A 16,286-nucleotide genomic window follows, 5' to 3' on the forward strand; every position below is an offset into this window, starting at 1 on the left:
ACCATAAGCACCAGCGACTATCATTGCCCAAGATAATGATTCCGTGATCAATTTATAAACCCAGAGGCAAAAATAACGGAATTTCTTTTATTGCAAAGACGAATGAGTATTGACGCTTGTTGGGACAAATCTCTTCATGGATACGGCCTGAAGAGGTACAATTAAGTGATGAACAGCCTTACAATGATAATTTTTACATACCAAAGCACTTCAAAACTATTCCATAATTCAAAATGAATGGGAGAGCGAGGGAGGATAAACTGGGAGGTTGTGTCCTGCATGCTGGATAAATTAAAGGAGACAACATTGACAAAAAGATAGAACCTAACAAGGTGTAGGAACTAACAAGTTAATAACTTAACCTGTTTTTCAACAAAAACTGAATGCATAAATGAATAGGTGGGAAGACAACACAATGTACAATGTCATACAACAAAATATTCCATAGATAGAACATTTATCATATGCAAAATCTAACTTGTATGACACAATAATACATTCCCCTTGTCCATGCAGCTGGAAACAAAATTTCTTATCTTTTACTCTACAAAAAATCCATTGAAGCTATCCATGCAGCTTGAGCCATGGAGGTCCTGCAAAAAATTGCCAACAAGAGATTTTAAAGCTACAGTGCCTAAATTGGTAACTATAGAATGGTACTAATACTGAAGCACAACCACCACCCTTACAATGGAGAGAATTTACATCATTTCTTTGGAAGTGTATGTGAGAAGATACGCTTGGAATATGGGCTGGTGCGTAAAATATCTGCATGGGAACGGATGGCTTCGACCAATGAAGCATGGAGAGGACCCTGGCTTCAAAACGATGAGTTAGAATGAAACAAAGACAAAACTCCAACACTCTCTCTCTTAAGCACGTTAACATACATCAGAATGAAACCAACCTTGGTTAATCTAAGTGCAGATTGAATCACATAATTTGCATAAGGGTCTTGCAACAACTGTTCAAAGCGAGAATGAGATAGAAATTCATGGACAATCCTCGATCGGTTCTCTTCTCCAAAATATTTAAGACATTTTTCGACCACATTGCTGCTAAACTTTTGTGTTGAAAGGTGCACATAGTTCCCTTCAAATTGAGAAATTAAGTAGAGAATGGCAGTTGGGGTTTTTAGCTGTAACACATATTGAACAACATAGTTTCTGTAACAGGAAAAAAAGAAAAAGAATTAAAAATTGGTTTTGCATTTGAGAAAACACCATTACATCATAGAAATAAGAATAGAAAGGAGATACTACATGAATGTCAATATCTTTTCAATTTCAATTTTGGTTAACTCATACAGTTGTAACATTAAAGCAGTTTAAACTAGTGAAGGGGACCATAGATATAACTGGAGTAAATATGGGTAAGTTGAAGAACATATTTTGACTCAAGACTACGTAAGGAGAAAATTGGACATGCATCTTTTTGAAGAAAAGGTAAGACAAAAGCTAGGCCAGTTTTACAAACTAGATACAGTAAATGGTCTCACTGGGTATCTCTTGTCATCATTATTAACCATACCCACAATTTTGAATCTACAAATATCTTTTTAAACAAAACTATTTCATCAGAAAACAATGTAATTCATCAGACCTCTTGTTTGATAAGAATGGGGGGCCTCCTTCACGTATGCTTAGATGTTCACAAATGATATAAATACATAAAGTATTGCGGGCCTCATCAAACTCATCTGGAGAATCACCTCCAAGGAAAGCCCTATCTGGGTTGATTGGACCTACTCCTCTCTCTTAAAGTACAAGTCCTTTTGGACTGTCTCCCCCTCTTCTAACTCTTCTTGCACCTGGTGCAAACTTCTTTCTGTTCGCCCCCTTGCCCTCACCGCTATGTCCTTCAATATTGTTGATGGCTCCAACATCTCCTTAAAGCTTGACCACTTGGCACCCACTCGGCATTCTCTACCATGTGATTGGTGCCAGAGCAGTCTACTCTTCTGGCATTCCCAAATTCTGCCCCCTCTGTCACTTCCTCAATGCTAGAACTTGGATCCCCCCTTCCCCTCTGAGTTCGACCTCATTTGGTCTCTTCTTCCCCCACCTCCCCTCTCCCTCCCCCCTCGTGACTTGCTCCTTTGGCTCCCCTCGAAAACCACCTTTTTCTCCACTGCCTCTGCCTGGAATCACATTCGCCGCCGCCCCTTCTCCTAATGTTCCTCAAAGGCAATATCCCTCACCAAGCTTTCACTGTTTGGAGAGCCCCCCCCCCCCCCCCTCTCTCTGTCTCCCCAGCCAAGCCCTGCTGATCCACCAATCCATCCCTATTAGCCCTACTTGCATCTTCTGCCCCAATGCTGAGACCACTCATCATCTTTTCTTTGCTTGCCCTTTCTCCCGCCCTATTTTGAATCTCGCCCCTCATCTGTTTGGCCTAGATCTAGGCACCATCAACCCTTGAATATTGAGTGACACTGGTTAGGCTCTACTTTTGGAGGCTCTTCATTTGTAGACACTATTGGGAAGCTACTTGGGGGCCTGCATCTCTCACATTTGGATGATGTGTAACTTCCATAGATGGACTGCCAAATCACGTTTCACGAATTAGAATTGGAAAGCCATCTGTTATGATGTTAGCTCTAGGATTTCTTTTTTGCCTCATAAACCTCTTGTAGACACCCCAAGGAACAGATTCATTGTTGTTACCTGGGGTCTTGATATCTCCTTGTTAGCTCCTTCCAAGCATTAGCTTGGTCGCTCCCCCCCCCCTGTCCCCACTTGTACTTTCTTCCCTTTGGGGTTTTTATATTATATTCATATATTCATCCCAATATATATATATATATATATATAAAGTAGAACCTAAGCTTTTGACGTAGGTATAATTAAAGATGCAGTCATCTTACCCTAGTTGTTCAAAATACCATTTACAGCATCCTCACATCCCTCAGTCAAAATATACATATTTTTTCATGCAATGACTATCCCTGGTGACCTGTAACCATGTATTATGTAGAGCTTTTCACCAAACAACCATCAGAGCTAACGTTGGTGTGCAGTGTTGACCAAACATTGCTCTTCCATGTATTATGTAGAGCTTTTCCACCACCAAAACAACCATCAGACCTAACATTGGTGTTCAATGTTGGCACACATGAAGAGATGGTAAGATTGATGCTCAGAAACCCCTCTTACCACAGATGCATTATGTAGGAAAAAGAAAATTTCACGTGGTTTCTGAGAGGCTGACTACTTTAGTGTCATCAAGAAACAAGATCATGTAGTGGTGGTAGCTAAGGTAGCATTCAATGTTTTCAAAGGTTTAAGGTGTGGCTATAGGCATTTACTGGCACATGGTTCAATAAATCGAGAATAAGCCTCTGAAGCAATTCCTTGGAGGTAAATAAATATTGTAAAACATATGAAGTATAAACATGAAAAGCCAAAGAAGACAAATAAGGATTTAGGAGAAACCTAAGTAGATATATTTGAGAGTGATAATATGATAACTTAAGTGACAATTCAACATCAAGAAGGATAGTTTACTATCTTTTATTGTTGAACAAAGTAATTCAGCTCCAGCTATTCATTGTTAAGGTAAAATATGCACGATGAGCTTTGCACTTCTATAAGCCTTCAGTTTGAAATGAATCCCAATGAGCTGTTTGAATGGTTAACCAATGGCTAAAAAGTTACTTGGAAATAAATTCATAAAAAGCATTAGAAGTTGAAAGGGAAGGTTGAGCAAAAGTAGAGCAATTCATCCATTGAAGATAGAAAATCTCGAATTGCCTCAATGCCAAGGGAAACATTACACATTCTCTAACAGTCACACCTCAACATGTTTGATGTAGATGCTTCTTCCATGCAACCCTGTATTTAAAGGACAATAGTTGTTCTAGAATGCCAAGGATAAGTACACAAAGCATCTTAATGATCAAGAGGAGCTTCAGATGCTAGGCAAGTTAAAGACGATGGCAATACTTCAGGGTCCATTGGATATTTAAAAAGTAGACTAGATGCCAGGGAGACAAGTTCAATGCCATTCTATGAGCTTCCAAAGAGTACGTCAAAGAAATTCTCACTCTATTGTCATTTTCCATGCCCGTTCATCTCAGGGCACTGCCTAAGCATCAAAGCACCCGTTGCTGAACAGCACCTTGGACCTTGGTCACCCAGAAGCCTTGGTACCCAGTCTGCCTCCAACACCTTGGGTCACTTAGATGCCGTAAAAAGTCCACAACCATGTTCCTTGGCTCTTCCTAATTTTTTTAGAAAGTGCTACCACAATTAAGCTATAAGCTCGCCCCTCTCACATAAGTGACAATTTGGCACCCACATAGAAAACTACAGTCCCTAATTTAAGTTATTCGCCCCTAGGAACACAAATTTGTAACATATGGAAAAGATGGAATTGATTACCACCAGCTAGCAACAAACAATGCAATTCCAGATTTCAACAGAAAAAGCTGCTTGTCAAATACAATGAAAAATAAAGCATAACCAGTTTTTTAGGAATGTGGTTGTGCTCATGGCACAGTGGTGGCAGCATCCTAAGTAAGATGACGGAGCTTGGAGCCTTTGTCCATCTACACCTTCCCCTCCCCCCTTCCCTGGGCCAATGGGCCCCAGGTCCTTGTGATTGGGTTGACATAAAAGGAAGATGTGGTTTTCATCTTCTTACCTGACAACCACTCGTTAGCTGTAAATTTTTCGCATCTGTATGTTCCATGGAAAGCATTCACAGAAGAAGAATCAAGGCTACAACAGTCATAAAACCATAGATGTTTTTGCTTTATATATCATCACTGCATATGACTTCTAATTTGGAAACAGAATGGATGAAATCATGGTTAAGATGTGCATTTGAAAATTTTTAATATGTCAGAAGTAACTGAGACTATAAGATTATGCTGACCAGTAAGCAACAAACAACAAGAACTTATAATTATTTCAATCATATATCATATAATTACCCAAAAGGATCTTGTGCAAGAAGAAGTCCATTGGCGGAAATTTCAAGAACCAATTTTTCTCTATCTTCTCCAGTTGAATAATCAATGCATCGTTGCAGAACACAACATCCATGCCGATGGGTTGCAATATCGACACAATATTTTGCAGCAGCTTTGAAAATGAACTGTTAAAAAAATAAAAGAAAATAATTTGCATTATATATTTCCTGCACAATATTACAATCACAATATAATGACAAATGATTTAAGGACATAGTAGTTACCTAGTAGAAAATTATTTTTAAACTAATGGACTCCTGTAGTGCTTTTATTAACTTCTTCCTTTTCAATATTACTATGCCATTTAATATAGATTGTTACAAAACAAAAAAGAATTTTAAATACTCAATCAGTATTTTAGCAGGCAATCCAAGAGACTGAAAGGAAGATAAAATACTAATTCTGCAAACACAGACTCCGTCTCAATAGCAAACATCCATATAATTGGGTGTGCTAATACATTTTACATTTTCTCCATTCCACATAATTAGATCCCTCCAATGAGGAACAACCCTGTCTTAGACCCCCCCCCCTTCCAAATAAAAACAAGGTGGAACAGTACACACATATTTGACACAAATGTTCAGAATCTCCATGCCCTGTTAATTACACGAGATGCAGCTTGATTTCCATTTAATCAAATTACCATTATGAGATACTTGGCATTTCTATGGGGGGGGGGGGGGAATCAATGAAAAGCTTTCACCATTTCAAAGTTCACATTTTTCTGTTCTTCCAACTCCTATATGGTAAGCATTATTTACACTTTCACAGAATATAAAAAATGTTTTTGCTAGAGTTAACTCCATTGGTCGTCGTTTATTTGGTTTGTCAATAAGCCTTCAAAATCACATTTCCTAATGCTTGACATTGAACAGTCTCTTTCCATGGCCTCCGTCGAATGGTATGATATGGAGATGTTTTGCTTAGATGAGATAAAGATAATAAATAGTCAACATTTTTTATGACTCCCAAGTTGAAAAGGAATAATGCTACTCGTGAACAAATCATAGAATAGGAAGGATTTTGAGAGGACCCACTCCTTAGGCTGCTAGGGCTAAGGGAAAATTTCCAAGCTGTGTATGATCTCAGCTAAAATTCATATATTGCCAAGTCTAGATTGGACATTGGGAAAAAACATTCCTCTTTGTACCACAGGCACATACACATGCAGCATGCGATGAGGCACAAAAGGATAAATATTAAACCAAAATATAAAACAAACACTATCCCAATGATATGTACTCATACTTCAAATCTAAATGCTACCACTCCATCAGTTAGTATCTCTCAACTCCCCCATTAGCCTAGTCACTATCAGCTCAAGAATCTAAAGTTGTCCAAATATCACTTGAAAATTCTTTTAAAAGAAATATTTAGTTGTACTCCGTCCATGACCACGTAAGATTTGTTAGGTCTCCTTTACATCTTTGTCCAGTTTATCGCATCAAACCTTTGTTTTCTAGTGCCATCACCTTGCAAAACACTCAAGCATTTAAACATGAAATCATCAAACACAGCCTTAAGCTTTCTACTGATGTTCCACTTAACAGAAAAAAAGTTTTTGGAAACTAAGGTAAACCCCTCCCTAGAGAGGTGTAAGCAATTTCATCCAACCACAAATATGAGAAGTATTTCCCTTATTTATAGATGATCTAAAAGTTTTTTTTGGGTGGATAAAAAATGTACTATAAACAGCCCAAGATGGAATGATACAGGAGGGAAGAGAAACGCAGAGGGGGGGGACCTCTAGGCTAATCAAGCCTAGGAAGTAAAAAAGAAGATTCTAGGCCCCAAGTAAAGACGATGAGTCTGTTCCTTGGGGATTCTAACAGTGGCGTGGGAACAAGAAGAGAAAGTAGGAGCTACAGGTCCATCTGTGAAGATCTCACTCCAACCACATATGGGACACCAAATAAAAGCATTCCTATTGTGTCAGAAGTAGTGGAACACCAAAAGAAGAGGTGAGCCAGCAGCACTCTATCTTGAACAGATGAGGGCATCTACATCGAGGCCAGATAGACGCAAGCATACAGGTCCAAATGTGCTTCAGAGAAGGGGCAGGAGAAGCAAAGGTGGCTAGAATCTTCAAGGTCAGGGCAAATGATGCAGGAAAGGGCCTTGGATGGACTGGCTAATGAAAAGGTATAGGGTAGGAAAGAAATGCAAACCTAATAAAAAAAAAAGTGCATCTATAGAGGCTTGTTATGGAATTTGCATCCAATGTAAGAGACTACTTGATCATCATATTCCAGGGTATCACTTCATCCACATCGTCACTGTAACGATTCCCTTTATGAGTTCACGAGGAATAGGATATGCATTCATTGACAAAGATTTTTTGACACCAACCTGTTGGTGAGAATTATACCTTCCATGAATTCAACATGCAGAGATTTGACTCAACCCTCACTAGAAAGATTTGTAGATCAATACTGTCTAGTTCAACACTAACCCTAAGATTTGTAAATCAACCAGGTCTTTCAAACATGTCAACCAGTGAGTTCATACCTCATGGTTTGGGGATGAAACACCTTTTGGATGATGGTGATTGAGATTGTCAATTTGTGTGTGCATGCAACTATGCAAGTGTTCCTTGAACATAAAAGAGAATCAAAGAAGGCTGATCACCAAACATAGTCCTTTCTAAGTTAATAATTATCTAGGTAGACTTTGAACCTTGTCTTCTATACCAAGAATGCTCAGGTGTACAGTTGATTGGTTTTTCCATTTAAGTGAGAGATAGTGAAACTTATATCATAGAAAAAGGGCTATGCTGTAGAGGATATATAAATCATATGGTTCGCGGGTGATAACTTGTTGAAAGGGACTTTGGATTCTATGAAAAGATAAAAGCTTAAATTATCAAATATAAATTCTTGAATGATAAGGGTTAAGTGACTCTTAATATATTTCATGACTGAAGAAATCTGTTCCAGAAATAGGGAGACAAACAAATCATGTATGCTAATAGAGGCTTGAACTAAGAAATGAGAAACTAATATCAGGAGAAAAAAAAGGAGTATTAATATGTAAATGTGGGAACTAAATCTGTTTCTGTGTGTCAGTGTGACTTGTTTCCCTTTTCCTCCAAGTCTGGGGTATGAATGCTTGGAATTCTCTATCACAAACATGGGAGAGGACCATGATGTTAAGCCATCATACACAATTTCCCGTAATTGAGGATCTAATGGCTATCCACCATCCCATTTAAAGGCCTAAACAGAGCTGTTCAAGTACAGGTTCTATTGGAATTGTGCTTTGACTGCAAATCAGGACCATACTCACCAAGTTGTGACACTGCTAGAGCCAACATTGGCAATCAAAAGGAGCTTGAGCAGTCTACTACTTTCAAGCCCATAGAAAAGTGGCAAAACCTCATTATAGTTGGGTCCCATGTACACATAGTTCCAAAGGACACAAACCTCATTGATCCATTATGCTCCTCAAGTATTCCTCAAAATTTTAAGTACCTTAGATTTCCTATCGACCGCTGATTGAATCCAGCTAATCGTGGCCATATTTTACAAGCTTGAGTACACCATATCAGGACCAACTAAGGACCAACACAAGAATAGGATCGATGTACTGATATTCTCGGGCCTTCATGTAACAACCAAACACTAACTCCGGTGTTTAATTCAGGCTTTGGAATGGTCTTCGCAGATAAGTAACTTTCATGGCAGAACTTTCACTAAAATCAACCAAAATAGAAGATCCCAAAAAGTTATAAAACAAAGAGAGAGAGAGAGAGAGAGAGAGAGAGAGAGAGAGAGAGAGAGAGAGAGAGAGAAACAGAGAGCATAGGAGGATAATTTGGATGAACCTCTCAGTCTCTTCTAGACCTCTCTCACGCACTCAAAGGCATCTCACCCTCCCAAGGAATCTCTCCCCAATGCATGCCAGTGATTCACGGCTATCAAATGGAATTATCTCTTTCTTTAAAGTGTTGGTTGTGATCAGCCTCTTTCCATTATTTATACTGTTCAGTTACAAATTGATAACTTTCTATGAAAAAAACATCATAATACCAGTAAGAATTTTAATTCCTAAATTGACTCAAATTCCATAACTGTAACATAAAAAGAATGAGGAAACTACTCTTAATAAACTAGAGCACTCTAGCTAGTTGATATCTCCTTGACGAGTCAATGCTCTTCAACTTAATCTCCACTAGCTATCATGGTGCCCATTTGAACATGGAATTAATTTCTCCCCAGTTTTCCCACCTAGGAGGAAATAATTCCAAATTATCACTATCTCTGATTACATCAAATAACTGAATAACATCTTTATTAGGAACAAAGATTAATCTAACGGAACCTTCGCATCTAGTTTGCTGATACAGTGGGAGGTACTTTTTGGTGCCTGTGTAGCTCACATCTGGTTTGAACGAACCTTCATGGATGGACCTCCAAATCTCGATCTCGTGAGCAGATATGGAAGGGCATCTGTAATAATGTCAGCTGCAAACTCTCTCTCCTTATGCCTAATCCTCTAATAGAATCCCTAAGGAACAGGCTTATTCTTGTCACTTGGGAACTAGATCCTTCTTTGTTATCTCCACCTAGGTATTGTTAGCCTAGTCAACCCCCCCCCCCTCTTGTATTTCTCCCTTTTGGGGTGTTTAAATATTTTATTCAGCCAAAAAAAGAGTAATCTAACAGCCTTCCATGCAATAGCAACAGTCTTAAATATATCTGGCCACAGCCACAAGATCTTGTCAATTATCTCCAAACTAGCTGGCCATGGTGCCCCACACAGTCTGACCATATATCCTCCTTAATGGTTGATGGATATGAAAGTTAGAAAGCTAACCATTGGATGGAATCCAACAGCACATGGGAAGCACTCAATTATGTAAATATCTCCTTGAAATCAGCAACACGGTAATTTATTCTCCCGCCATGTAAGGCTAGCCAATAGTCATCCTCGGCAGAATGTAAGATGGGAAATTTAATTAAATAATATTTGGTCAGTGTCAGATAGTTCAGTTTCTCAGTCCCCCCCCCCCCCCCGCCCCCAAAAAAAAAAAATCATTCCCCCTCAACTTGCTTCATCATTTGGTGTTTATTGTCCATGTATATAAGGCTTTGAAAGTATACAATGTATTAATTAGCTGGTGATTATAGTAGCCAAGGAAAGTCATACAGCTGTTTGTAAGGATAGTTGTGAAGAATATGCCATTAAAGAAAACAGATTTGAAGACCAACATATATATAAGTGGAGCTAAAAGAATCAGTAACAGGAAAGGGTCAATATAATTTTACTCATTTGGTTTCATTAAGTTCTTCATACATGTTCATCAATTGGATTCTTTTCAGAATCATCATGATTAACATGCTTGAGATCCTAGTCTTGAACACTATTGATTATCCCTTTTCTTTTATGAACTTGATCTTCTGTGCAAGTAGGTAAGAAAAATACGAATCGTTAATACCTTGTATAAGTACGGGTGGAAAGAATGACAAATCCCTGTCTGTTGCAAGTGGTTACATGATTAAAACTTAAAAAAGATGATGTGGTAGATTTAGATGAGCATGACAATTTAGACTTGGACCTTTGTGATAATACCAATATCACGTGATGATAAGCTCCAATATTCATGAACAAGTCGGATCATTAAGAGGCACACCCAATTAATCTTTATAATGATTAAATAATCAAATCTACAGCAACAGATCCCTTTTAGCAAGAAATGCACATAGACTGTTGAATTTCATTCCTTACTTTTTCTTTTTCTTTTGTTTGCAATGGGGGAGATGGAATGAGAATTTCCCAGTAAAATACAATCATCAGGTAATTGAAAATTTCCAAAACCCATGAATAAGCTGAGAAGATATACAGACACAGAAAAAACAAAAAGCTGGGCAACGTTTTAAATTTATTTTGGAATGACACCCAATAAATAGACGGAACAAAAATCCAAAGTGCCTGAAGGATGATAACTGAGAGAATGACAAAGCTATCACTCAAGACCAAAATCAGCTTCCATTCAGAAAATAGAACCACTTAAAAACAGAACTAGAGTCTAGAACATTAAGAATTCCATATATAACATGAATCTGTCATAATTAGTGAGAGAACAATCATCAGTATTAGCAGCTTTTAAAGGGGAAACATCTCCGACAAGCTAAGTGGTACTATGTCAATCAGGTAAACAGAGATAGTATAAGAAAATATCGCATGTCAATACATTAATGTAAGTACATTTTGTTGCACCAACAAAACAATCCTCCATACAGGACAAGTGGATGTGTGAATATTCTTTGCAACTAATATATGCTTTCTTAACACCACCCTCTCTTCTTTTCCAAAACAAGAAACTCTATACACAACTTTTTGAATATAATGAAAAACTGCAAGAATGATGTAAAATAATGGAAAATGTTCTAAACAATTAACTTAGAACATTTAGCAATAAATATGCCTAAAACAGTTTCCTAGCATTGTTAGCATCAATCAATGCATAAGAAATGGGGGCTGAAGTAGGCGCAGTCTGCCAAGAGAAACTACACAGATGTAAACTACACTTCTAAAGGTGATAGAAATAATAAGGTAATCTAGACCATTTTTTGGAGCGGTCAGAAACAATTCACACAAAGACACCATAATAGACCAAGATTATTCCCTTTTACCACCAGGCATATGAGAATTAAATGAACAATATAAGTACCTGGCATGACCAAGCGAACAATGAAATTTTTTTGGACTTCATACTAAGCTTTTCCAACAAAGAATAAAAAGCTTCCATACCTTATTATCTTCATTGCTGAGGTGTTTCAAACAATGTTGGATCACATGGTTTCCATTCAAATCATTGATGAGATCAAGGAAACCAGGTTCAAGGGCTGAAATGACCATCAAAATCTGCTTCTTCATTTTGAGAGTCTCAATCAACTTCTGAACTGCCCGTGTGCTATTAAAAGAGAATTTTCAATTAGAGCACCTTAGAAATAAGAGTATATGGAAAGTTAACTCAGACAGCTAGATTTGTGAAGTAATATCACCGGAAGACATGTAAGGCACTCACCCATGAGTATTTAAAGAGATTTTGACAAGTTGGCCAGGTTCTTCTGTTATCATGAACATTATTTGCATTCTCTGTTCTTCTGTGCACACATCCAACAACTTTTGCATAAGGTAATTACCGAATGGGTTCATCATAAGTTCAACGACATGCTCAATAATCTCGTTAAATATCATTTTAACATCTTCAGCAGTCCCCTCATCAAATTTCTTTTGCAAAAACCGACAGCCATGATGATCCTTTGCCATTAAATAAATACGACCTTGGACTTCCATCAAGGAATTCAGTCTTGGTGGCAAAATTAAAGGACGACAAACCCTTGAATTACGACCATTCTTGCACTTAAAAGCAGGGCTGCCTCCAAAATGGGTTTGACTAGATAAGTCACAACCCTTTTCTTGAGGCCGTCCCATACAAATTTCATCACAGGACACTTTTCTGTGTCCCCTTGACTTGTTGGTGTCCTTGTTGATCACATAGTTCAATCCTTTTCCCTGTATAATTAAGCTCTCTTCGCAACTACAAGTTTCAATATTTGGACTACTTCTGACTGGGGGATGATACTGAGTGGACCACCCTTTTGGGAGTGTTGCTGCTGTTTCACTGAACATTGGGAGGTCATACCATTTAAAGCCTTCTGAATCGAAAGGCAGCTTAGAGTCTGCCAACCTATAAGGACTATGTGAATTCAACATAATCCTATCTCGGCTAGAATGCATTCCATTTCCTTGCGGTGAGAGGAAATAATCAGTAGAGAAAGCCTCAGTCACACAAGGGGCTGCGTCTAGTAACTGTGTTCCTCTGTCATAACAGTTGATACCAAAACCTGAATGATCCTGGAGCCATAAATTAGATAAGGTTTTATTTCTAGGAAGCTGTTTTGGATATTCCACCGGTTCTGAACCTAGAAAAGGCCTAGAAAACAGACCTTCATGTTGACCAGGAGAGGCATTCGACCCTGATAAGTAACCCATTTTACCATTACTTTGCAATCTGAACAATGCAGACCTCGTATCATTATCGAAACTCGTGAGACCTGCACGAGCAGAGCATTGAAGCCCTCCTTGATTAAAAAAGTCTTTCCTATAATCATCATGGTAACCATTCTCTCCAAAATGGCCATGTATTGTCCTGGGTGAATGGTGATCGAACTGAAGCCGATTGGGGGTCTCTACCTTAAACGTTTCGGTCGATGAATCCTTCTCTGCACACTCTATATGCATTCTCTGGAGATATCCGGTCAAACCGACTTCATCGATGAAGCCGCCTCCGGAGTTCCTCACAGCAGTAGAGCCAGGCAATTTCCAAGCCGACCACAATCCATCGGGATAATTAGAATCTCTGAGATGCGCTTGTGGTTTAATCTCAGGCGGACTCGGCGATCCATCGTCAGAGGATGAGAGTCCGCCAGAAAGCGAGGCAGACGATGAACCTTCAGAATGCATAGAGATTCCACCAGGGGGTAACACGGAGCTAGAGTTACGATAACACGACAGGTCATCCCTACATAAACCATGAATTCTCTGCGGAGGAATAGAAGCGTTACAATGGCCACCATTAACATGTACGTGACTAGTGTTCTGATGATTGGAATAACGAAGATTAAGAGATGTTGCGTGAGGGATCTCAGCCAACAATAATCCAAACTCTTCGTCTTCGTTCATGTTTCCGTAACTTTATTACTACTCCTATATATCCAAACTCACTCAGGATTCAGAACAAAGAGAAACAGAGACAGATTGAGAGCAACAAGAAACCGAGAATCTAGACACCAATCTCACAGTCCCAAAATCCATAGAGTTATCGATTCAGAATGACTGAAAACCATCAGACCAGATAGATTACCAGTTTTAACAGGATTTCGAACCAAATGACGATCCTCGAAACGAGGTAGTGTAGACGTTAATGCGAGTTCAATTCCAACTCTTACCTCGTTTTATCCCATTTTTTGCGAAGATTTCAGAGCAGTTGGTGAAGCATGCAAAGATGAAGAAGAAGATGAGATTCGTTTCCGTTCATACGATCATTACAGTGTAGGTATACGGCTCGATACTGTATGTGCTCACACCATTAAAACGAGAAACAGAGAGACGCTTTGTACAGAACACACACATACACACAGAGAAAGTGAGAGAAGAAAGGAGAGAAAAGAGAATACTAGTGTGAGTCACACACAGACTCACACACTATTTCCTTAACTGAATCAAAAGCCTAATAATCAATATTTTAATCACTTCCCACCTTTAATCCGCAACTAACTTATAATGTCCATATCCAGCGGCTCTAAGTAGTCCACGTCTACCCTCAGATGTTTATGGAATAATGGAAATTTGAAGAGAGGAAAAATTACGAAATTTGAAGAGACGAAATGACTAAATTAGCCCGCGCTTAATTCGTAATTTTCGCCATTTATTGTGTAGACTCAGACTCTAAGGTGGAGTCTATAAACGGTCAAAGTCAAATATTACTTTTTCTTATTTACTTAATTTACGGGATTGTTTTGCTGTGAACAAGTAGAAATTGTGACAGTTACCCAAAACTAACATGCACCAAAATAGGGAAGTGGTTTTGTTGATTTTGATGTGTCATTAACAAGTTCAAATTATATTATCTATTGGAATCCGAATCAATTAAGACTATTAATTGGTTGATTAAATCTATTAAACATGGATTATCTATTGGAATCGAAATCAATTAAGACTGATTTAAATCGCTCCACTCCATACTGAGTCCAACTCTTCTATCTGTTGGTTTTTTTTATCTCATCGTGTAAAACAAAAACTGATATGGTAGTGTTTTAGACGACCTCAAATTGTGAGGATTAAAATTTGAATTTTTAAAAACTGAGGTGTTTGGGTGAGTTTAAGCAATCTTTAATAGAAATCTTTTTAAGAGTCTTTTTAATATTTTTCATGTCATTTGGATAGTTATTTGGTTCAAACCGGTTTCAAAATAAAAAACGAAAACACTTAAATATTGCAAAACATCACAAACCCTAATGAGAATTTTTTTTTTTTTTTTGACAAATAAGAATAACTTGATGCCCAAGAAATACGTGGAAAATGGGAAACCCTCACCAAAAGGATTTTTTGGGAAACATGCGTACGATAAGTAAGATACGCACCTTACTACTATCAGCATTGGTACGGAAATATCTTTTTACTTTTCTTATTTTTTTATTTTCCTTAACTAGAAAGCTAACATTTTTTTCCAACCAAAAAAACAAAATAAAGCTACCATGTTTCGTGAAGTTAGGGTCATGTGGAGTGGTTATCAAAAAAAAAAAAAAAAGGTCATGGGGCCTACAGGTGAAAATTTGAAATTTTTTTTTTTTTTCAAAAAGTATTTTTCACCTGTGGCGCCACGTATTTGTATGGTTGGGAAGCCGTCGGAGAGCAGTCTATGCTCCCCCGACGGTGTGAGATCCGGACTCCATGTGGAGTAACAAATATGGGCAGAGCTACATTCCTCCGCCACCAATTTTTAGATTTTTTTTTTTAATGTTTTAAAAATTTTCTTTTAGTTATTTATAATGTATGAAATATGAGCACTATCCGGTCTATCCCCCACCCCCTCAATGGTGACTTTTTAAATTTCTCACAATTCCTTCTCTAAATTTGAAATTTTCCCTTTCATTCTCTTTTCACATATGAAATTTCAGTTTTTGGGCTTCCAATTGGGAAAATTTTGTAACAATGAAGATAACAAATAGAAAATTCCTTGTGTTCGGGAAAGTCCAGGAAAAGAAATTTTGTCGTGTGCAATTTCTATGTATTATTACCATGTTTCTATTAAATTGTTAGTGGCAAAGGACTTAGGATGGTCAAAGATACGGATTGAGTCGGACTGTGAAGGCCTGATTTTGTTGCTCGATAGTCAGGAGCCAAGAGGAGGTCCTCAAATTGCAGCTATGGTGGAGGATATCTTGTGGCTTAAAAACGACTTTTTTTCTTGTCAGTTTGTCTGTATTTCTAGGGAATTTAATGGGCTCGCCGCACACCCCACTCCTTAGCTCGGAGGGCCCTCATTGTGTCAAGTAAAGTGGAGTGGCCCATTTCCAGTCCATGGGTCCAAGAGGTGTTGTCTTCTGGGCCCGTTTGTTCTTCTCGTCCTTCCTTTTAGTGTTGTTTCCTACAAAAAAAAAAACCATGTTTCTATTAATATATAATATTCTTGCCGTGCTTTGGGGGGGAAAATCCTTGTTTTCCATGTGAAATATCTATACTTGGCCTCTTCCGATGTTAAATCCTTACTCAACCCCAACAAATAAAATATAATGGA

General features: G+C 38.2%; 1 protein-coding gene across 1 annotated transcript; it reads right to left on the bottom strand.

Annotated features, from left to right (window-relative positions):
- Window positions 1-705: 705 nt before the first annotated feature.
- Window positions 706-14,152, bottom strand: LOC149026764 (uncharacterized). The gene is made up of 5 exons (XM_089145735.1): window positions 12,009-14,152; window positions 11,732-11,894; window positions 4,937-5,100; window positions 908-1,166; window positions 706-814 (listed from the first exon to the last, which is right to left on the bottom strand). The coding sequence occupies exons 1-5, from the start codon at window positions 13,667-13,669 to the stop codon at window positions 707-709; spliced, it is 2,355 nt and encodes a 784-aa protein (XP_089001861.1). The 5' UTR covers window positions 13,670-14,152; the 3' UTR covers window position 706.
- Between the last annotated feature and the right edge of the window lie 2,134 nt (window positions 14,153-16,286).

This window comes from Hakea prostrata, chromosome 1, assembly GCF_041222555.1.
Source record: "Hakea prostrata isolate BN-2017 chromosome 1, UWA_Hpros_2, whole genome shotgun sequence".
Taxonomy (NCBI): domain Eukaryota; kingdom Viridiplantae; phylum Streptophyta; class Magnoliopsida; order Proteales; family Proteaceae; genus Hakea; species Hakea prostrata.